The following is a 25,408-nucleotide window of genomic DNA, read 5'->3' as shown; positions in this document are numbered from 1 at the left end:
ATGAAAGTTTCAATTTTACGGCATGTTTCAACGTTAGGAATGAAAACAATGTAAAAATTTTGTTTTCACAGAAAATTTGCGTTTTTAATTTATCTAAAATTATATAAGCAAGTTACCAGTTTTTTGTGTTCACCATCGCATTCTCTACAAAATTTCCTGCAAAACTGCAGGTACCGATTTTACTTAAGCTAAATTTGTAAATCCAGAAATTTGACAACAGCGCGCTCGTATTTCCCATAAGAAAAGCATTGCCCATAAGAGCCCATTGTGTCTTCTGAACGTGAAAACGACTCTAATATCATAACTAAGCATGGTGACATGTGCCAATTGGAAATTATAACTAATAAAGTACTAACCAACTTGACACAATGGTGTATTGAAAATAAGCTAATTTTGAATAGATCAAAAACTGCCTATATACTATTCCACAATCTACAAAAGATAAATTGTCCCAAACCTATACTAAAAATAAATAATGATATTATTAATTGTGTACAACATACAAAATTTTTAGGTGTTCTTGTTGATGAAAATATGAAATGGAATACTCATACTGATGTAATACTCTCCAAACTAAGCTCAGTCTGTTATGGACTTAAGGTATTAAGTAAAATATGTAGTAAAGAAACTGTTCTAACGGCTTATCATGCAAACTTTCACTCAAGATTAAGATATGGAATTATGTTTTGGGGAAATACACCTGGTGCCAAACAGTTGTTTATCTTACAAAAAAGAGTCGTTAGAATAATAACACTGATCGGCATGAAAATCCTCCCACGAGGATGAAAGGGTGTACCTTATAGATTTCGAGTCGCTGATTACGAATATCGCATTGAAAAAGTTCCAGCACGTAAGGTTTTTTTTAGGGGGCATTTTCCATAAAAAAAATACCGAAAAATTGTATTTTTGTAATGAAATTGTATTTTTTATGCTTGGAATGCGTAATTGTGTATTTTTACCTCAATCCAAGAATTGTTACTATATCCTAGGAACATTCTTTCCCCTGCCCCTACAAGCCCCCCCCCCCCGAAATAGAAGAAAATTCCAAATACACCCCACCCACTCCAAAAAAACAGTTAATTCTGCCACAACACACATTTTTATGAGAATTCCAGATAAATGTCAAAACAAAAATGTGAATAATATTGCATTTTAACATTACTACTGGAAGAAATATTTTCACGATGTCCCATGAGCCATAAGTGACTGGCTCTAAAATGAATGGTATCTTACAATTTTTAACTATGTGTGACAGGCTTATTTGTATACATTGGAGTTCAACGTTTTATTTTCGTTACACTCTTCCTACACTGTCACCTCGGCTTCCTTCAAGGTAAAAGGATTCGTAATCAACTTGTGGTCATTCGTTGGCACCTCCTTGTCTAGACGACAAACAGGATGTGGCTGGAAAAAGGTGCCAAGACATCCACCTCGTTGTCCCATGAAGCAGATATTTTACTTCCGAGGTGATCGTGGTGTAAGAGAGTCGCGTTACTCTGTGTCTGTTTATATCGTTAAGGAAAAATATTTCTGCGTGAAATATTGACATTTGTGTTAAACCAACATGCCACGAACTTGCAAAAACTCGGTAGATTCATTCTGCTACATATGTGGGGAAGTGTTCTTCAAGGAGCAAAGTAGGGCATTGTCACCGTTCCTAAAGACAGCGTACCACCTGTACTTTGGGTGTAAAGTCGGCGACCAGGATCGCGATTGGGCTCCCAAACAAAGTTGTAACTCGTGTGCGCATTCTCTAAAAGGATGGTTGAAAGGTACACATAAATCGATACCATTCGCCGTACCTATGGTTTGGCGCGAGCCCCGGGATCATGTTGCAGACTGTTATTTCTGCCTGACCAATATTACAGGTTTCTGAAAAGGCACGAAGCATAAAATACAGTATCCTGACTTGGATTCCGCGAGGAGACCTCTCCCACATGATGTTGTTCTGCCTGTACCCGTACCACCAGACTCGTACACACTGAGCAGTGTTTCATCCGACGAAGAACCTGCGACTTGTCAGGATGTTGCACAATCTTCGAGTACGCATTCAGATCCCAATTACGCCCCAGTGTCTGACACTAAGGAACCACATGTGATAAGTCAGGAAGAACTGAATGATCTGATCAGAGACTTAAACCTTCCGAAGACCAAGGCCCTGTTGCTTGCATCACGACTTCAACAATGGAATCTACTCGACCGAGATGTGAATATATCGATGTACAGAAAAAGAGAGGTGAGCCTAGTTCCTAATTTTACAAAGGATGGTGATTTGGTGTATTGCAGTGACATTCCGTCGCTTATGGAACAACTGAAATTTGACTACATCACTGAAGAATTATCTCGGGAATCATAAGTCACCTAATTACAAAGACATTGTGGGCAGGTTAATTACTTCATTTCGTACCATGGGATTTAATATGTCCCTCAAGTTACCTTTCCTGCATTGTCACTTGGACTTCTTCCCTCAACAGTACAGCTTGGGTGAGGTCTCCGATGGACACGGTGAAAGGTTTCATCAGCAAATAGCTACCATGGAGAGGCGCTACAGTGGGAAATGGAGTGTGAATATGTTGGCCGACTTCTGTTGGAATGCGACATGCGAGACACCCTGTACAAATTACAAGAGGAGCAGGAACACCAATTGACATGCAAATGTTGAACTTTTACTCTTTATGTAGTTGTATCTGCTTGTTTTATATTGAAATTCTGATGATAGCATGCAATTTTATATGGGGGGAGAATAGCACCTTTGCGTGGTAATTGAAACCCACCCCCACCCCCTCCCTCAAAAATGGTACGTCTTGGAGAAAAACGGGTTGCGGATTCGAACTCAGGAGCTCGAAATCTATAAGAATCACCTAATTTGGTTCATGGGAGCGACAAAAAATTTAATTTTGCCGAACAGTGTAATCGGTGCCAATTATCGTGAATCGTGTAGGCAGGTGTTTAGAAGCCTAAAGATTTTACCATTACCATGTTTGTATATATATGAAGCATTAATATTTCTGAAGAAAAATATTTTCAATCTTAAAACAAATAGTAGCGTACATTCGTATGGAACGAGGAAGAAAGATGACATTCATTATGAAAGCCACAGGACATCTAATTTTAATAAGAGTGTTTACTTTCATGGATATAAATTGTACAACCATTTGCCTAAGAAATTGAAAGACTGTCCACTGAACATATTTAAAAATCAACTTAAAAGTATGCTTATATATCATTGTTTTTATTCGGTTGTGGATTTTTTTCAAATCAAATTTGATTAATTATCAATTGTTATCTACTTTTTGTATTAGTAATGAATAACACGTATATAAAACATTGTAATGTTATATGACGTTTCCTATACCAATCTTGTAATTAGTGTTACATGTATGGTTCTTACAGGAAATACATCTATCTATCTATCATGCAAGAACAACAGACTGAAGCGGCACAATGCACACCATTGAGAAAACAGTATAGACCGAACAACATGCAAGAGATATGTTTAGTTCGTTGTCGCACTTCGGTTCAAAAGGTTAAGTGGATTACTGGGGGCCTGCTCCCAAGTGACACATGTCACTTTGGTCTGAAAGTTCCCTGAGAAAACGGTACAGGCCAAGTGACATTTGCAGTTTATCTTGCTTTGGTTCGAAAGGTTGCATTTACTTCTAAGGGTTGGCTTCCAAAAGCTACATGTCATGTCGCTTCCGTCTCAAAGCTCCATTAAACAGGATATACACACATATTCATGTAATACGTACACTTCTGCATATGTGTTGTGAACAGTAAAGATTTTTAATTGTCCCAAAACATCGAATATTTTGCTGTATTACCATTTGTTTCATATTTTATGACATCAACATTTAAATTGAGATACAAACATGTAAAAGCTTGTTTTAAGTCCATTTCATGGTCAGATGTGCTCATCAGCTTTAACCCCTGCCTTACAAGAAACACAGACCCACACTTTTTTTTAGCACTAAAATTCAAGAAACCATTTTACTACTGGATCACTGCTTCCCTTGCTGATTATATATGTGCAGTTATTTATTAATTATAATAATTACAAAAATTACAACCAATTATTGCATGAGTGTCTCACATACAAAGGCTGTCGAAGAGAAGGTGAGACAGATTTTTTCCTGGCTTGGCAACACTGCCTATGGTTTCGGCACTAGTCGCATCGTGTAGGATGACTCATTGTGTTTCCGTAGCAAGTTATCACATGTTGCGAAACCACGTTAGTGAGCAGCTGTGTTGATTTACATAGAACGAGTTTCGTTTACCCCTCCAGGTTTTTGTGTATAACATTGCTTTTCGCGATGAGTATTCAAGATGAACAGGGACATGCCATAAAATTTTGTTGGCGTTTAGGGAAAAGTGCTGCAGAAACATATGCAATGTTTCAACAGGCATATGCCGATCAAGACAGACTGAGTAGAGCCACAGTATTACCAAGGAGTCATTGAGACTCTGTGCCAGCACGTAGCAAAAAAGAGGCCGCATTTGAACAACTCCTTCATATTGCACCACGATAACGCATGCCCGCATACCGCGTGGGCTTTTCAGGATTACGTGACGAAGATAAAAATAGAAATTTTCCCGCATGCAGCCTGGACCTTACAACCTGCAACTTTTGGCTATTTCCACTTTTAAAGGCTGCTTTACGTGGTCGTCATTTCATGACGAACAAAGAAGTGATCACCGCAGCGCAAGTTTTCTTCAGTTTGCTACCTGATGACGAATTTTCAAAGAGATTCACAAAGTGGCAGGAGCATATTGAAGCTTGCTTAGCTGTCAATGGTGCCTATTTTGAAAAAGATGTAAGTCTACTCGATATGGCTGATTCTGAATAAAAATTTTGTGGATTGTAATTTTTTTGTTTGATTTTAATGATTCTTGGAGGGGTCCATGTACATGATTGTCTTTTAACTGCTACGCAGTCACGACTTTTTAACCTATTGCACTCATTTTGGTCTCAATTGGCAGCTAATGAACTAAATTTTCATCCTAGTACATTTGCTAGCCAATGGAGGTCGCTGTTTTCCTATACAGGAATTAGTCTCACCTTCTCTGCGACAGCCTTTGTATATTTTATCATTCACTAAAACTCACAAAATCCATAATAATTTTTTATTAATGCTTTTTTGTTTGTAAAAGTGCAGTTGTTTATTAAATATAATAATTACCATCATTACCAACCAAATGTACACTGTCACTGGCATGAGTGTCTTGAATGAGACGCATTCAAAGATGGCACCTGATATGCCCACCAAGTGCATTTTGCCTTCTAATTACATTACATTTATGCTTATATGAACAAAAGTACATAATAAGAAATATTGGAAAATCCAAGGGAACAATGTAATAATTTATTTTCAAACAGTTGAAAAATCTAAAAAATAGAGTTTCTGGGCCTGCAAGCAGCCCCTTGGTAAGCTAGGGTTAAAATTGTATCTGAACCACTATGCAATATGTGTCCACTGGGATTGGCCAATATCTGTCTCTTATCTGCTACATCATGTAAATTTTTTTAGTTAGTTGTAAAATATGTCACTACAAACGTGTAAACTCATAACAGTAACTTCAAGTGAAATAGGTTAGCTGTAACTGGTAAAAAGCCAAATTTTCAGTTTTTTTTTAAAAAAAAGCCGGCATTTTTACAACTCAAGTAGTTACCAATATTTTAGGATATTCACATTTTTATATATATATATAAATTTTGATTTCTGTTATTTAGCATTGCTTTTGTTCCTAACTGAACAGCTTTACCAATACACACACACATATTCCAATTTTAACTATATCCATGGATGTATTACATTTATGAAAATATTATCAATAATTACATTTTTATATCAATTTTTGGAATAACTCTAGACATTCCAATCATTATAGCCTATTAAGGTCTCTATTTAATTTTGGCTGTGCTAACCACTTAGCCACGAAGGTCAGCAGATGTATTTTTTTCCCCTTCCAGGCTTATTTGCCTCCCTCAAGGCACTTCTCCACTAGACTTATGCTCACATATGAAAAACTTCTAATAGATACAGTATCTAAAGTGTCAGTCTGGGTACCTCATGTTAAAAACTGGTACAAATGTAATAACAAAAACCTAAGTGTTATATTTTAGATCTATGATTGATGTACGTAAACGCAATACTTGTGGACAGTAATAAATTTTGAGGACGAAGATGAATGTAAACAATATTTCATATACACAACATACACCTCTTGAGAAATTGGGGTGGGGACAGAAAGAGCCTTCAAGGATTCTCAAGTGATTCGGAACAAAGTTTAAATTGCAGTGTAGATTCGGTCCCAATTAGCCTATCTGAATATAAAATGGACTTAAAGGAAGCTCTGATTGATTGATTGATTTGATTCATTTTACTTTGCTTTTCTGCCACTTCTGGCTAATCGTGGAAAATGGATGAGCAATGATGATGATGAAATTGATGAAGGGACACTCACAAAGAACATCCAAGCCCAGGTTGGAATTCGAAGCCAGGATCCACGGCATAGTAGAGTGCTGTGCTAACCACTCTGCCACAGAGGCTGGCAAGATAGTATTACTGCTATTCCATCGAGGATATAGGCTAATTGGGATTGGATCTACAGAAAGTGAATTCTGAACCACAAGATATCTCCACCAGGTATTTAACTTTGCAGCTTTTCCTCCACTTCTGGCTAATCAGATTGATGAAGATGAGTGATGATATGATGAAACTTATGATGACACTGTCACAAAAAACAGCTATGCCCAAGTTGGGATTCGGAAGTAGGAACCCGTGGTATTGTAGCATGCTGTGCTAACCAGAGATGTCCAGACTCTGGGTCTCAGTCTCAAGCAGCCTTGCAAGGCTGAGGCCGAGTTGGAGGTCAGAGGTCGAGGCTGTGTGAGGCTGGACGCTGAGATGGAGTTCGGAGGCTGAGGCCGTGTAAGGTCAACCTTCTACTCGGAGGCCGGGGCCTCGCGAGGCCGAAGTCAAATGGCCATCTCTGGTGCTAACCACTTTGCTGCTATGAATTTTGGCTCTGGTATCCCTTTCTACACCCTCGATTTCAGGCACATTTCAAATATTTTCGTGAAAATATTTAGTTCCTCATAACAAACAGTGTTTGCTAATAGCGCGGAAGTTAATTTTTTAGATCTACGTGCAACAAAAGTTATGTTTTTTATAAAATTAAAATTCCTTGCGTAACGTCAAAAAGGTTTTTCAAAATTTCTATCATGGCGGATGATGGATTCATGTCACAGGCACACGTCTGATTTTTTTCTTTTTCTTCTTATGATTGACTTGTGCAATGGGAACATTTGCGATTGTGATATGTTATTTGTGTGATATATTGGCGGATTGGACATTTCAGACATTGGATTTCATTTATGCGACTTCAGAAATTGGAATTAATTATTTCTTTTTGGCAACTGCAGGCCTTAAAGGGAAGGGTTGCTTTTTCTAAATGACTTGTGGGATGGGATAATTTGCAACTTCTTATTTTTATGATCGGAAGGGAGTGGAGGGTGGTATTCTGTGGAAAAGGACAACAAGGACTTTCAACGTAGGATTTACTTCATTTTTGGACTTACAAATTTAACTTACCTGGCCTTGGTAAAAAGAGGTAAGTTACCTTCTTAGGTTTAATTTTAGCCTTCACTTTTGGTATCTTCATGTGTCAATGCCGAAAACAGTGAGAAATAGTGTTGGGGGCAGGTGACTCCGGCCAATTTCTAACATGCCTTTAAAAGGGACTCTATAGATAAAGGCGGGGCCGTGGTAGCGGTAGGGGGCAGTAAGTCAATTAGCCTAGGGGCGGAGCCCGGAATCGGTGGGAAATTTGGACTTAACAATTTCAAACGACAAAATCTCAACTTTAAATGGCTGTACAGTCGTAAATACTTCTTTCTGTGCTCCAAGTTTTTTTATTCACAATTTGGATCACATAATTTTCATAAAGAAAAAAAATATTGAAAATTTGAGGGTGTAGGATAGGGTACCCGACCCTGAATTTTCCCCAAGGAATAAGATGAGAAAAACACAAAAGCACATCCATGCTTCATCCAGAACTTGAACTTCATAAAACATTCTCAGGGTGGCTACAAACAAGCAAAAATGAAATTCCCTGACTTTTCCAGGTTTTCCAGGACAAAATTTACATTTTTCCCTGACAATTACAAACTAAACTAAATCGATGTTTTTGCAATGGAAATAATAAACTAATACAGATCCAGGTATAGATTTGTTAAGTACCAATATTATCTTCTATGAAATTGACTTAATTTCTCTATTCTCTATGATCATTTGAATTCAAACTGCAAAATAGTGAATTTGGAAAATTATTACAATTCACAAGCTAGGGAAGGATTGCGGAATTTTGTCATACGCAGTAAGTTTAAAATAAAATACTTGATTATTTTTAAAGTTACGACTAAATGAAATAAGAGTGAAGAGTGATTGATTAAGAAATACAATTTCTAATTTATCAGTCTCCTTATGCATTCTCGGTATTATATGTTGATATTTCCACTGAGGTTTGGAACCCTCTGCTTGCAAGAACCATGAGTGCAGACTCATTTCTCAATGCATAAAGCTACTTCTCTCTTCTCTGTACACCAAACAACTTAACTCTTGCATATAAGTGAAACAATTGAATCGAACAAAATAAAGTGTCATATTTCCTTACATTATCAATGGGATTTCTGCTTCAGTACAGTACAGTGGCGTACGCAAGGGGGGGGGTTACGGGGTTTAAACCCCCCCCTTGAGCTTGTGAAATATTATGAAAAATGCTGTGAAAAAATAATTTAAATGGCCAATTTACCACAGTCAGAGATCTGGGACAATACTATTACTATTACTACATCTACTACTACTACTACTACTACTACTACTACTACCACCACTAATAATAATAATAATAATAATAATAATAATAATAATTTGAATTATTATTTCCATGTAGCATGGAGAAAAGCACAGCATTCCAAGCACACGCGTCTTTCAGAGTGATGCCTTGAAAATAAGCACAAGTTCTTGAAAGTGAAATATGAGGGTAACTATGATTTAAAAGAGAAATAAAATGTTTTGTATTTCAGTTGCAACAATGTTCAATACTCTGGCGTACGCAGTTTTTTTGGGGGGGAGGGGCCGGAATAGTAAATGTGGATAACACATGGCTTTGTTTTGGAGGGCAGGATGCATAATAAAATATTTCGTATTTTTGGAGCTTTTCAGTCTATTAAAATTGTATTCAAAGACAAAAATGGTAATCGGGACTCACTTTATAAGAGGTTTCGTATTTACACATTTTGATTTTTTAAAGTTCTTAACGGATTTTTATTTGAAAATTCTGATTTTCTCAAAATTTTGGTAGGGGCTGTAGCATCATCGGTAGAGGCATGCATATTTCGTTTTTGACAAAAAGAAAACGAAATTGAAATAACACATTGCAATGTTAATTTTTAATGTTTCTGAAAGGTGTGAGGTGCATTTTCCTACCCTGTTTTGTCACGAAATGATGCGAAATGACCGGCAAAATGCGAAATAGACTCTTAAACACGAAATTTACCATTTATATACCGACGGGACACTTTCTGAAGTCTGAAGTATCCTGTGTGTTATGCAATTCACGGAAAATTGATTAATTTTGCTGTAAATATTTGAAAAACAAAAATGGACTCCTCTATACAGGAATAAACTTAATATTCTGGTAATGATTTAATGTGCTATTAGAAGGGATGTGTTTATTTTGTGTAATAGTGCAGTTTTTAAATCAAATTTGGGATTATTTTCACATTTTTAAAACCAAAATGTAATTTTATATACCACTTTTTCACCGCTATAACAGCGAAATTTCATTTTATTTACAGCTTTTGAACCCGAAATTGACTCTGTTTTTATACTGAAATTTTGCTTTTTTATATACCAAAAGTATGTGCCTCTAACCATCGGCCATGCCTCTACGTACGCCAGTGTTCAACGAACATGTATTTTTTTTGTGTGAACAATGAGAATTAACTAAAGAAAATTCTTGGTTCGTTGTTAGAGGCTAATGTATAGACAAAGGCTAGGTGGACAAGAATACAGTCACTAGTCTGCCTTCCCATTGTATTATTTACCGCAGCACGTTTGAATGTCTCTCTTTAAAATGTCTCACCTTGTTGACTAGACAATTATTCAAATGACAAGAAGCTTAACTATTGTAAAATGTTTTGTTGGTAAGAACAGCGAGACAATCCAGATGTGAATTATCGGGGACATTTATGCGGGGAAGAAGCCGGAAAAATTTCAACCAATTTCGGGAATCTAATCCGGATCTCCCGTGTGATTGTCAGACGCTCTACCGACCAGACCACCGCAGCTCCTTGGATGAGTTCCATACTTTCATTATTTCAATTTATTTTAATATATTTTCTTGTTTTATGGATTTTTTTCACCCTTAAAATGTCTCACCTCGTTGACCAGACAAAAAACAAAAAAAAAAAAAAAATGCTCCCAGGATTTGATAAAAATTGAATGATTAGAAAGTAATTTCTTTCTATTGTTTTCATAAATGGTATATTTATGTAGATCTCTACTACATAATAGTAGTAGTGGTATTAGTAGTATTATTAGTAGTAATTCAGCTAATTAATTAATTATAAGTATTATTAATTAATTGTGATTATTATTATTTAATTAAAGTATAATAAATCAAAGGTAATGTGAATTTGGAGAAAGTTTTAGAAATAACCCCCCCCTTGACGAAATCCTGCGTACGCTACTGGTACAGTATATCCAAGTGAAGTACTGTGAAACTGACAACATGCAGTTATACCATTAATGCTGACAAAAAGGGTATGTAGCTATTAGAAATTTAACGAAAGGAATTTATAGAATTTCATTGTATAGGTACCTGATTTAGCTAACCACACATTAAAACAGGAAAACACTAATAATAAAAGCTTCTGAAAGTTCATATACGAGGGGCATCCTGAAAAAAGCTCCAATGGTGCCTATACGCAGCACTAGTGGTCAGAGCGACACACACACACATGCAGGCAGGAAGAAGTGGCATGTAGCTGTAATCTGGTACAATTGCAATGCAGCCGTTTTAGGACAGTTCTAGGTTAAAGATTGCAGCTCTCATACAGTCTCCCACCGACTACGATGTAGCCTACATTGCACGCTCAGAATTTGGCACAGAGCCACCATCAATCGTGTGAGGTGTGCAGATTCGACGTCGTGAGTGATAGTATGGTCAGACGATGGTGCAGACAATTCACGGAATGCCAATCGAATGTGCACAACCCCATACAGCTGAGTACACACGGGCCCTTTGCATCACTTCAGGTGGGAGAGCTTGGAACACTCCCTGTACAGCCCTGGCCTTGAATGTACAGACTTTCATCTCTTTGTTTAACTGAAGAGGTTTCTGACAGGGCAAGGATTTGACAGATACACTGCGGTACAGATAGTTCCAGTCTTTGCTGTCAGACACATGTGACATGGGCATACAAAATTTAGTGCCATGCTACGACAAATGCCAGAACAACGGTGGTGATTATGCCGAAAATTAGGTTAGGACTCACTTATGCAATAAATTACAACTGATATTCTTGTTTTATTTATGCCTAATCAGAAGGGACCTTGATATTTAGTTATTCTTTTTTCAAATTACGCCTCTTCGTGAGAGTTTGATATCTTGAAAGTTATTTTGGGAAAGTTATTTTCCATACCCATTTTTTTAATTTTAAGGTAAGGATTTTAGATAATGAAATTTTCCCCGTATATACTGAAGGGTGCATAATGACCATAAGTGGCGACACACCCAAAAAAATAAAATCAATTCATCTCACGTGACAGATACCGATATATTATGGCACCAAAAATTGGCATTATCTTTTTTTGACTTGTTAGTGTTACGTTTCCCAAAATTCGAGTTTTTGTTTTAGAACATTTTTCTGCCAAATATACCGAAACTTAATACTCCATTGTGCTTTAAATTATTATTTTAAATTGTAGGTCACATGGTCTACGCATTTTTGTGACAGTTTGATATGTTGGAACAGATTTTTGAGGAAGTAAAAGTAAAGTGTTCCCTGCACTTTCCATGAAGGTGTATAGGGGTGTGGAGTTAAGGCCTCACACTTTCTTGATCACGGCTGAAGATGGGGGTGACGTGATCAGCACCACGCTCCTGGCTACCTTTATCCCTCAAAGTTTGCTCAAGGTACAAGCTTCATGTGATGCTGGGTGGGTGCCGGAGCAGTTTGAATAGGTGGGAAACATCCAGATTCTCCCCCGCAGGGGATCGACTCCGTGTCTCTCGCATAGTAGTCATACGACCTAACGACTGAACTCCAGTATTACTCGCTCGACAAATGCCGATGATGCGCACTTAGCTTGGTAATTCAAAACATATCTCGTGCGATAAATACGAAGATGTGGCTCCCGTGTGACGTTAGGTACGCACTCGATCTCCTGTTAGAACCCCGCCACTTTGCTCTGTGATGCAAATGGTTTTGATAGAAGTTGAAAAAATCGTGGGAAATACATGATTTAATGTGGCTGTCGGAATTATTCCATGTATGTATAACTCTAAAGTTTACTCTGGAGTAAAATGTTGGAAAACTTGCATGTTCTATGTACACAAACATGGCCTAGAAAAGACAAGAATGTTGGATTTCATGGAATTTTTCGTTGTTTTAGGACATTTCTTTAAAAGAAAATATCTAAAAACGCCAATAATTTGCATTTTATACCAAATTCGCATTATTTCGCACACATCACTGCACATTCCTAAACATAACTTCGCAGCAATTACCATTTTTCATGGTTTTGGAGTTTGCGAAAAATCAATGTCCTTACTAATCGGAAATTACTTTCTGGCCACCCATCGTATAAATCAGTAGATGGAAAGTGAATATTTAGGAGGGCTGGCAGAGAAAAGTCAATTCTTGAAGAAAGTGATTTGCTTTTATGACTGAATGATTCGAGTAAATATTTTAAAATATTTTCGTCTTTATTATTAGTATTTTATTTCATAATATTGGACATTAACTTTACTCAGTGAGAGATTAACGACCATCTCTCACGAGTTTAAACAGACAGGACAGAGAGTGGCGTTAATTTCATTGCAATACTAGTGTTGCAGTAAATTTGAGGTTGGGAGCATGCACTTGCCAATTTTTATAACATTCACCAATGCAGTTTTATGTTCAACTTTTTCATGATAGTGTTCAATATATTTCCCGTTTGGTTGGATTCTTCTTGATATCTAAGAATAGTGCAATGTCATTGTAAACGTATGTTAACTTGTGCGAAACCAGTAATACGTCAGGATGATGAAAGAAAACCTTCGTAAGCACTGCTACATTAAATAAGGTGAAGTGAGCCAGAAGAGTAATAAAATTCCAGCAGCATATTTGCAGTCTAAAGCTCTTCTTGTTTATGCATGCGATTTTTGTTGGATGTTGCAGTCCATGCAATTTCTGTCGCATGTTGTAATGAGATACTTTGTCGGGTGGCGATATTCGACAAAAATCGTATGTATCAATGGAACCTATTTGTTTCCATGTTCCTTCAGTTTGCCCAACAAAATGCCTTACTACGACGTCCGAGAACTATCGGACGGCGACACCCGCTCTTATCCCCTCCATCTGTTGACAGGTCTCCCTTACTACTCCCATACGGACAAGAAGAAAATGATAATTCAATGCATTTTCCACGTAATATTTAGAGGCTTAACCTTTACTCCCCCGATGATACCATATGGTATCATCCAAGTAAGGTCGTACTGGCCCGATGATACCATATGGTATCATGGTGCTGATTACGAAATGAATGTGCTTTATGGATCTTCATACTCTTATGTTTGGGTTATAACTCTGACACAGGTCCGGAACAAGCCTGGGAAATTCATATTGACGACCAACCTCCGTTCCCTCTACGCAACATATCCATGCCACATTTCCGAACAGAGTTTCACATTTTGGCTCATTATTCAACTTGTATTGCACCCAGCAACATGAAACATCCACTCTTTGAAGAGAATACTAAGGTTTGCGAATTCTCCCCAAAATAGCGGGACAAGAGGGGGGAAACTCCAGATATTTGTTTTCTTTCATTGAAATTCGGGGGTCGTGCCCCCAAGCCCGCCTTCCTCCGTCCGGCATTCTGAATCGTACACAGTTGAATGCCCTGATGTTTTAGCTTCAAAACAAAACTTATCCGAAGTAGATTGTTCCCATAGTGTCCGAGTTATAACAATTTTCCTCCAAAAATGCAAATTACCTAAAAAAGTAAAGTAAAGTGTTCCCTTGTGCATAGCACCACGCCATGAAGGCGTATAGGGGGTGTGGGGGTAACGCCCCACACTTTCTTGATCCGGTCGTGAGTGGGGGTGATGTGATCAGCATCACGCCCCTAACCGCCTTTACCCCCCAGGGTTTCCCCCAGGTACCCATGTTATTCGACGCTGGGTGGGCGCCGGGGCCGCTTTCACCGTTAGAAAAGTTCCCGGATTTGAACCGGCCGGGGATCGAACCCGGGACCTTGAGCATGGTAGTCAGACGAGTTACCGACTGAGCCACCGCAGCCAATTACCTATTTTTCGTAAAAAACAGATTCACATTTTGGCTTATTATTCAACTTGTATGGCACCAAAGAACATGAAACATATTTCAATCTCTTGAGAAATGTCCATTCTTTGAAAAAAATACTAAAGTTTGTGACTTCTCCCCAAAATGGCAGGAGAAGAGGGGGAAAACTCCAGATTTTTATGTTTTTTCCATTGAAATTCGGTGAACGTGCCCCCCAAGGCCCCTTCCTCGGTCCGGTGTTCTTAATTGTACACAGTTGCATGTGCTGATGTTTTAGCTGCAAAACAAAATTTATCTGAAGTAGATTGCTCCTATAGTGCCCAAGTTATAACAATTTTCCTCCAAAGAGTGTTCGAATTTAAAATTTCCGCCGAGAAGCCCGGGCGAGAGAAATTTCTCTCTCTCCTCCTGCCATCACTGGTTGTGTTGCGCATACAAGGGGCCTAAAAGTTACGAACTAGCTTTCCTGTTCCCGTGCCGAGTTCCATAACTATATATTTAAATAAATAAATAAATAAATAAATAAATAAAAAAAGTCAATGAAGACGAAATTCCCTGACTTTTTTTGACACCTCAAATTCCCTGACTTTTCCCGGTTTTCCAGGTCTGTCGCCACCCTGCATTCTAATCTACTTCGAGTATGAGTTTAAAATGCATAGAAATCCACATGCAGTGTTAAACAAGTAAATTGAGAATCATACCTACCCTAAAGGTATCAGTCTTGGATCCATCATGACCGTAATCTACAATGAGTGCAATCCCTCCATCCTCTTCTATCCTCTTTGCCAAATGCTGTATAACTGCTCCACTCTCGGGACTTACTTCAATATGTTCTCTCCTCTCATCTGACTACAGAAAGACCAAGCTAATTAATATCATGGGAATAAAGTTTGGACATCACAAGTAAAAATATTACAAAAGTATGAAATTAGGTTGAAAACCATCACAAGCTACTTGAGCTTAGAAAGGTTTAGAAAATAAGGATGATCTGATAAAAAACAATGTTGGTAAACTTAAACATTTCAGTCTGTCATGGTGTGAAACGTTGCTGCAAATTAGATCGTTCCCAAGCGGCACATGTCGCCTGTCACTTCAGACTGAAATCTCCCTATGAAACGTGTTCTACATACGGCCCCATCAGGGGGAGAGGGTACCAAAGCCAGTATCGCTGCCAATGATGACTCTTATATAAGTACAGGGGCTGAGAATGAATGATGAGGTTTCATGAGCCAGGTCACAGATTTTCTCAGGATATGCGTCCAAGCTTTTGAGAGCTAACGCCACTCTTACCTTCAGAAATTAGAGTCAGGAACTGGACCTATAGTTGAAAGTGTTATACGAAGCCATGTACAATGTGTCTCAGCAAGACATAGAACTCTGCACCTTATAATTACAGGGTGAGATCGTTATTCTTTGCATAGTGAACGGTGTAATGTGATTGTGATTGAAAGAATGCAAAGTTCAAAAAACGCAACATCAGTAAACAATGCTTGTTGACAGCGTAATGGCTTTGAACATCATTCAACACTAGATTTAAATTCATAGCACCATGGTTTCCTGTTCCAATAAACAACAGACGAGGAGGACCTTCTGCTTAAAGATGGAGAGCTAATTTACAAGTTCATACTTTCAATTGAGGTTATCAGATTATAGTAAAATTAGTGAATAATATAAAATATTTTAATTTTAAAGTAATTACGGAAATTTTAAAGTAAGTCTCGAAGCTTTCCTGGCGACGAACGATGAAATGATTGTCTCAGGCTATTGACCAGGCGAGTTGTGGAAAAGATTCTGAGCTTTCGAGAGCTAACGTCACTCTCATCTTCAGGAACTTCTCCCCAACTCGGATAATCTTTTCATTACAGATTTATCCCACAAAAATCACATGCATCAATGAAGCCTAAATATTTGGCGGATCAAATGTTGTTCCACGGCATGACAAAAAATTCAGGTTGGATAAAAGCCCTCGTTAGATTCAATGTTCCTTCAGAATGTACACACAAGGCCGTACTACAGTGCCAGACATCTTTCGGACGGTGCCAGAGTGACCCTTCTGATCGACAGATCCGACTTTTAATAGCTCCAACAGACAAGACAAAAAATATATTATTACATTTTACATGTGACATTTAGAGGTTCATCAAATGTGTCTGCCTCACTGGAAATTTCTCCTCCCCCACCTTCCATTACTTGTTTCTGGCACCGTGGTTGTGTCCAATGCATAATAGACCTAAAAGTTTACACTAAAGGCTGGCAAGATGATTTCCCATTTAAGTGCAGTGCTTATTACGACTTCTTCAAAATCAAATGCCTGGCAGGTTCATTGCATCACAGTTCAACAAAGAAACATTTGTCAGTCAAGACAAAATTCCCTGGCTTTTTTTTTACCATTCTAATTCTCTGACTTTTCCAGGTCTGTCGCTACCCTGTATATGTTGGTTCAATAATAAAAATATTAATGTGTATTGTATATTAGTACAAATAATAAAGATTTGTGAAACAAAACATGTTTTCTATGTTGTAACTTAGCCTGGCTTCTTTGAGTGATTGAAGAAATTAAATCCTTCTAGGTGTGTCAATACCTGGGTTATTTATATTTGTTATATTATACGAGGCTTATTTTTAACTGTAACTAACATCACTATGCGTCTCTCAGGACTATATGGCGTACGGTTTTAGAAGCAATATCGGGCGGGGCCACACAGAGTCTGTCCGTGATGACCAGTCAATAGCAGGAGTGCAACGTTGTACAGTTAGGAAACTTTGATGCGAAAATTAAATGCCATGTTCTGTATTCTTCCTGCGTGCAAGAAGTTTTCATAAAACTTGCCACTTTAAGGTTCATCATAAGATGGGACAAGACATGTTGAACCTGACTGTCCAAGTCTCATGAATTTCCGTCGCCTACAGCCGGAGTTATCGTTTCTTGAAGAAATACTGCGAAACAACATGTCTCAACACACACATACAATTACCCTTTCATTTTTCTTCCATCTGATTCTTTGTTGCCACCCTGTTGACACAGCTAAGTAGTTGTGTCTTGGAAAAACAATGGGTGTTAAATTCATCTGAATATACCCAATGGCCCTTCATTGTCGTGAGCGTTCTCCACCATTGCGTCTGAGTCAGTTTGGGTTCTTATATGCTGCAGTGATATGATATTATAATCCTGTGTAGAAATATTCACTATATTATTCCACCGTACTCATATATACTGTGTCTGAATTACAGAATTATTTATATTTAGTCTTATAGTCCTGTTTCAAGGCATTTCTCAAGTATTACTGGCTTCCTTGAGTAATTGAAGGAATGAAAACTTTCTAGGGTGCATCAACACTTGGGTTATTTGCATTTGCTATATTATACGAGGTTTACTTTTTACTACAATCACTACCAGAGATGTCTATTTAACTTTGGCCTCACGAGGCCAGCCTCCAAAGTCCATCGTGGACTCTGGCCTCACGCAGGCACAGCCTCCGAACTCCATGTGGGACTCCAGCCTCATAGACCCTGTCTCCAAACTCCAAATCGGACTTCAGCCTCCAACAGCCAGCCTCAGGCTCTGAGCTCAAAGTTGGCCTCCGGCCTCACATGGCCTCAGCCTCGCAAGTCTCTTGGAGGCTGAGGCTGAGGCCGAATCTCAACGGAGGCTGGACATCTCTGCTTATGACTTGGCTGGACATCTCTGCTTATGACTTGGCTGGACTTTTGGCTAATGCCAGTGAAGTTGTTTTCAAAATGTCCTCTCCTGTCGAAAAACTGCTTTGATATGCTACATTCTGAAAAATTACATCTGATTAGAATTCCATCTAAAGAATTTTGACGAGTTTTCATGTGTTTTGCTTTAACTGTTATCTAGATATTCACAATTGTCTAATAGCCTTCCATAGCCACTAAACTACTGCCAAGACAATATAAGGAAATCACACAAAGATTCACATGTAGGATCTGGAAAGAATTTTAAGTAGATGTAATTTTTCATAGTTTGGAATATCATAGGAGCTTTTTGAAAGGAGATGAAATTTCAAAAACTGTTTCACTGGCGTAGCCCTAAAGTCCATCTGAGCCTTAACTATGTAAATACATCAGACTAAATATTTAATTTCCAAGAAATTTCCTGATATTCTGAATAATTAAATGTAAAAATGATTTCAGATCACTCACGAATATCTTACAAAAGACATTTTCCCCTCTCCAAGGGCCCAGCAAAATCACAATTCTTCCTAAACTCTGAAACCTGTAGATACCTTAATGAGCAATTTTGTTGCCAGGGTGGTGGGAGTCGACACAACAAATCGAAATGAATTCTCTCCTTTGGGATCTACATCTATTAAAATCTCCTTCCATTTGCCATCAATCTTCTGAAACCAAAATGAGAAAAAATAATAAACTACAAAAGAATAAATTTTACACATTTCAGTGTTTCTTTAGCCCTTTCAAGGCGGAGCCTCCAGATGACAAAAGTAACTGAAGGACGGTTGACTAATATTTCAGCAAACACATATCTTCGTAATGAATGTTGAATAAACAGGAAACCGAATAAATAAATAAATAAATAAATAAAAAAAACAAACAAAAAAAACAAAAAAGAAAAACAATCTTTTTGGCTTTAATCTGCAAGCATCCACCTCACATCTACCGTCATCGCTGGGTAGACTCTGACGTCATTGTCCTGTTGCCAGGCAGATTGTTAACAGACACAACAAATGCCCACATGTTTTTCAAGGCTTTATAAGTTAAAGGGCTCCATCTTTCAAGTTCTAAACAAGCGTCATTTCTACGCAGTAAATTTGGCTCTGGGAGGAAGAAAAGGATTAGAGCTTTGTTTGTCCTGTGTTTTCCACTTTGCAACAGGTGGGGAAGTGGGAGGGGGAGCATAAGTTGGAGGGGGAGGAAGCCATTCTGTATAGCGTTATTCGAGAGTGCTTTGCGCGGCATCTGTGCCCAAAACGTGGCTACGGTCTGGGGGGGAGGGGAGAGGCATGGGCATACGCACTTGCAGACAAGGAGTTTGGCTGTACAAATCATTCTCTTGTTATCGGGCTATGAACGTGAGTGCTTTTGAAACCTAGTTGTGAGAAGAAAGAGTCTTTTGTGATGGCATATCTTTGGCCAGGAGAAATTCGTGACTTGTTGGAGGAGGGGTTTGACACGGGGGATGAGTTGAAGATATACAGGGTGTGTCAGAAGATGAACCAGAAGAGGAAAGGGGGGGGGGGAGGAAGATGAAAAACAATTAGAAGAGAATGAAGGTAGTAGTGATTCGAGTGCAGTGCAGTGGGAAGCAAATGTTCTTTCTTTCTCTGGACAGCCAGGTGTAAGAGTTCGTGCCCTTGCGGAACAATCCTACTCCTTTTCAAGCTTTTAGTTCGGATCGATGGGCAAATTTCTGATGGAGTTTCCGGTCAGTTGTGATAAACATTCTCCTTGAGTTTTCTTCTTCTTTTTCTTTAAAAATTTACTATTTGTATTATCGTTTTGATACTATGTATTCGCCATTACATAACTTGGGGCAATCAGCGAAAAAAAAAAAAAATTGAAATTCCTCTGTCTGTTGCTTCCAAAAATGGGTGCACATCGACATGTTGCCCTTACCGAACGAAAGCCTTGGAAATTCTGAATAAAACGAGCCTTCATTGGCATTTATTGTGTTATTACAACTTTTTTTTAAAAAAACATTTTCCAACATGTTACATTTTGCTTAAAATGAGCAACGTCCTTGCGGAATTTCCATGCATGACGAATATTTTGTCATCCATCTCGAAAGGGTTAATATGCAGTCTTGGATCTAAATCTAATTCTGTTATGTTAATTACTTCTATAATCTGTAACCTGTACATCTTTCTTTTAATAAACTTATGAGCATAGTATTAAAAATATCAAGAAGACAACAAACTACGTGAAAGACATTTAATGTACATCTAGTGCAAATGCTGTGATTAACAAAACAATTTTTAGCAAACAGTAGAGAATTAAAATAATGCAACTGTTCCTTATAATATTCTTAGCAGAAATGGATAGCCACTGGTGATGTATTACAGAATTATAATGAAGCATGTTCTTATCTGTTGATAATGATATGGAAAAATAATTTAAAAAATGCACAAGAAATAGAAATATATCACTTTCTGGAAAACAAAATTGTGTCCTGATTTTTGTTACTTCATTTAACTTTCATTTGCTGCTCTAATAGCGAAGATGAGGATGAAAGGTGATTAGATCAACTGGTGAAAGGACAATCACAAATACACATGGACGGCATAGAACATGAGCCCCGGAGTGGATTTTACTGACTGCGAGCCCATGCGTCAGATTCTGCAAAATGCAGTACTGGGTGATACGAATGAGAAAATATTAAAAATTTAAAATTAAATTACCATTTCTTCTCCAACCAGAAAATGCAGGCCTTTGAGTTTAAAATCCATTTCAGGCTATTTCTAAAAATAATATTAGACTTTTTTGTTGTATGATGTTGCCTATTTCACTCATAAGTGTCTATTTCAAAGAAACTGCTTTTTCAGTTCTTAAAGTGGGAAAAATTATGAAAACCTGTTGATGACCATCGATCATAGTGTCTAATTTGTATTTTCAGTGCTTTTTCTTGACTGCCTATTTCTAGAGTTTTTTGTGCCTACTGATCAGCAGCACATTGGATGCATTTAACCCCACTCCATCAGATACCCATTTATTAGAAGCTGGGTGAATATCAGAGGTACTCATTGATGGAAAATTTTCCCACCCCAGGAATCGAACCCAGGTCTCCATTGTAACAGTCAGGTGCACTACCAACTGGACTACCATAGCTTATACAGGGTGTATACCAAAATAATAAATTCAAAATTCTTGACTTTTTCATGACATTTTCTTGACTTTCTTTTTCGATTTTCTTAACCTTTATTTATGACACTTACTTAGGAAAAGTTAGAAATTAGTAATTAAGAAAATAAATATTTATTTAACCACAAAAACCTACGAAAAGGTCAGTTAAGATGAAAGTGAAGCTGTATTTGACAAGAGAATTAGACCTGATTTTTCTATTTATGAATCCTGGACTGAATTTGGCAGACTACCAAGACTGTTGTCATACCTATTATGCTTGTGATTATCCCATCATCTCCATTTTTGCGATTAGCCAAAGAGACAGAAAAGTGAAGTAAAATACACTAAATTAGCCATTGTGAAACTAAAAATTCTTGACAACATGCATAATTTCATGACTTTTTATTGACTTCTTTACCTACTTGTTGATTTATTTACTTTTTCTTGACTTTCATGACAGGTAGACACTCTGTTATAATAATCATATTATTGATTAAACATATCAGGAAAGGAAAATGAAAGAAAGGTACCGACAAATGCTCACCTGAAACTTGTGTATAGGCAAAGCATCAAAAAATTCATGAGCCATGAATACGGAAAAGGCCTCTGGCACATATTCAATGCTTCGGTACCAGTAAACAGGGATTCCATATTTACTTCTCTGAGCATTAAAATGGTGGGGATTTGAGCTTGTGGGAACATCTGGATCAACGGGAGAAGAAACACATAGTTTCTGCTCCTGCATCTTACTCAAGTGAGGGCTCACTTCCACCAAGTGCAGTGTTACGTCTTTCAACTCTTCCAACTTACTCAGCACCTGAAATAAATATCAGCTAGCACACACATCAACACACAATGCATGTTTGATGAGTCCTCAATTTTTACATGTCAAATGAAAAATGCCATTAACATTGTTAAATAATGTTTTATTTTTAGTTTTTAATAGTTCAGTAGGGGGTGATTTCTTAATTTTAGACCTCAAAGAAAGAACTGATCATCATTTACTTTTATATTAATTCGTGATTAATTTTAAGATAAGATCGTACATGGACTATTCAGTGTTTGGCCATCAAAGCAGCATATGATCTCAGGGTGGCTACAAACAAGCAGAAATGAAATTCCCTGACTTTTCCAGGTTTTCCAGGACAAAATTTACATTTTTCCCTGACAATTACAAACTAAACTAAATTGATGTTTTTACAAATGGAAATAATAAACTCATACAGATCCACATATGGTTTTGCTAAGTATGAATATTATCTTCTATTAAATTGACTTAATTTCTCTATTCTCTATGATCATTTGAATTCAAACTGCAAAATCGTGAATTTGGAAAATTATTACAATTCACAAGCTAAGGAAGGATTATGGAATTTTGTCATATGCAGTAAGTTTAAAATAACATACTTGCTTATTGTAAAGTTACGACTAAATGAGATAAGAGTGACTGATTAAGAAATACAATTTGTAATTTATCAGTCTCCTTATACATTCTCGGTATTATATGTTGATATTTCCACTGAGGTTTGGAACCCTCTGCTTGCAAAAACTATGAGTGCGGACTCATTTTTCAATGCATAAAGCTACTTCTCTCTTCTCTGTAAAACAAACAACTTAACTCTTGCATATAAGTGAAACAACTGAATCAAACAAAAGAAAGTGTCATATTTCCTTACATTATCGATGGGATATCAAGGAATTTATAGAATTGCATTGTATAGGTACCTGATTTAGCTAACCAACACATTAAAACAGGAACATACTAATAATAAAAGCTTCTGAAAGTTCATATACGAGGGGCATCCTGGAAAAGCTCCAATGGTACCTATACGCAGCACTAGTGGTCAGAGAGCGACACACACATACAGGCAGGAAGAAGTGGCATGTAGCTGTAATCTGGTACAGTTGCAATGTAGCCGGTTTAGGACAGTTCTAGGTTAAAGATTGCAGCTCTCATACAGTCTCCCACCGACTGCGATGTAGCCTACATTGCACACTCAGAATTTGGCACAGAGCAATCGTGTGAGTTGTGCAGACCGGACGTCGTGAGTGATAGGATGGTCAGATGATGGTGCAGACAATTCACGGAAGGCCAATCGAATGTGCACAACCCCATAGAGCTGAGTACACACGGGCCCTTTGCATCACTTCAGGTGAGAGAACTTGGACCACTCCCTGTACAGCCCTGGCCTTGAATGTACCTACTTTCATCTCTTTGTTTAACTGAAGAGGTTTCTGGCAAGGCAAGGATTTGACGGCTACATTGCGGTAGAGATTGTTCCACTCTTTGGTGTCACACACATATACCATGGGCATACAAAATTTAGTGCCATGGTGCGACACATGCCAGAACAACGGTGGTGATTATGCCGAAAATTTTTCCCAAAATTCACATTTTCATTTTAGCGCATTTTCTGGCAAATATCTGAAATTATACCTTCATGGTGTTTTTAAACTACTGTTTCAAATTGTAAGTCACATGGCTTATGCCTCTTCGCGAGAGTTTGATATCTTGAAAGTTATTTTCCATACCCCTTTATTAATTTTAAGGGAAGGATTTTAGATAATGAAATTTTGGTGTGGGGTTAGGGCCCCACACTTTCTTGATCACGGCTGAACGTGGGGATGATGTGATCAGCACCACACTCTTGGCTGCCTTTATCCCTCAAAGTTTCCTCAAGGTACCAGCTTCGTATGATGCTGGGTGGGCGCCGGAGCAGTTTGAATAGGTGGAAAACATCCCGGTTCTCCCCCGCTGGGGATCGAACCCGGGTCTCTCGCATAGTAGTCAGATGCCCTAACGACTGAGCTCCATTATTACTCAATCGAGAAATGCCGATAGAACGCACTTAGCGTGGTAATTCAAAACATATCTCGTGCGACAAATACGAAGATGTGGCTCCCGTGTGACGGTAGATAAGCACTCAATCTCCTGTTATAACCTTGCCACTTTGCTCTGTGATGCAAATGGTTTTGATAGAAGTTGAAAAAATCGTGGGAAATATATGATTTAATGTGGCTGTCGGAATCATTTCACGTACGTATAACTCTATAGTTTACTCTTGAGTAAAATGTTGGAAAACTTGAATGTTCTTTGTACACAAACATGGCCTAGAAAAGACAAGGATGTTGGATTTCATGGTTTTAGGACATTTCTTTTAAAAAAATCGCTAAAAATGCCTACAATTCGCATTTTTTGCCAAATTCGCATTATTTCGATATTTCGAACGGGCGAAAAATGTGTCTAGACATCACTGCACATTCCTAAACATAATTTCGCAGCAATTACCATTTTTAACGGTTTTGGAGTTTGCAAAAAATCAATGTACCTACTAATTGGAAATTACTTTCTGGCCACCCCTCGTATAAATCAGTAGATGGAAAGTGAAAATTTAGCAGGGCTGGCAGAGAAAAGTCAATTCTTGAAGGAAGTGATTTGCTGTTATGATTGAATGATTTGAGTAAATATGATATTAAAATATTTACGTATTTATTATTAGTATTTTATTTCATAATATTGGACATTAACTTCACTCAGTGAGAAATTTAAGACCATCTCTCACGAGATTAAACAGACAGGACAGAGAGTGGCATTAATTTCATTTCAATACTAGTGTTGCAGTAAATTTGATGTTGGGAGCATGCACTTGCCAATTTTTATAACGTTCACCAATGTAGATTTATGTTTAACTTTTTCGTGACAGTATTCAATATATATCCCATTTGGTTGGGTTCTTCTTGATATGTAAGAATAGTGCAATGTCATTGTAAACGTATGTTAACTTGTGCGAAACCAGTAATGCGTCAGGATGATGAAAGAAAACCTTCGTAAGCACTGCTACATTAAATAATGTGAAGTGAGCCAGAAGAGTAATAAAATTCCAGCAGCATATTTGCAGTCTAAAGCTCTTCTTGTTTATGCATGCGATTTTTGTTGGATGTTTCAGTCCATGCAATTTCTGTCGCATGGTGTAGTGAGATACTTTGTCGGGTGGTGATATTCGACAAAAATCG

The 25,408-nt window shown here is 37.7% G+C and overlaps 1 protein-coding gene across 7 annotated transcripts in view; it reads right to left on the bottom strand.

Moving 5' to 3' along the window:
- Positions 1–25,408, bottom strand: part of LOC145996427 (protein arginine methyltransferase NDUFAF7, mitochondrial) — a 57,804-nt gene that overhangs the window by 8,060 nt on the left and 24,336 nt on the right. For all 7 annotated transcript variants that reach the window (XM_083132895.1, XM_083132901.1, XM_083132894.1 and 4 more), the window contains exons 5-7: positions 21,939–22,211; positions 18,823–18,936; positions 15,281–15,424 (exon numbers count right to left, since the gene is read on the bottom strand). In XM_083132895.1, coding sequence (XP_082989021.1) covers positions 15,281–15,424; positions 18,823–18,936; positions 21,939–22,211 — 531 coding nt within the window. The remainder of the gene's footprint in view (positions 1–15,280; positions 15,425–18,822; positions 18,937–21,938; positions 22,212–25,408) is intronic.

Source organism: Lepisma saccharinum, chromosome 12 (genome assembly GCF_977018435.1).
Source record: "Lepisma saccharinum chromosome 12, izLepSacc3.1, whole genome shotgun sequence".
Classification (NCBI taxonomy): Eukaryota; Metazoa; Arthropoda; class Insecta; order Zygentoma; family Lepismatidae; genus Lepisma; species Lepisma saccharinum.
Note: the sequence above shows the minus strand (reverse complement) of the source record. Positions and strands in the feature narration are given on the sequence as shown.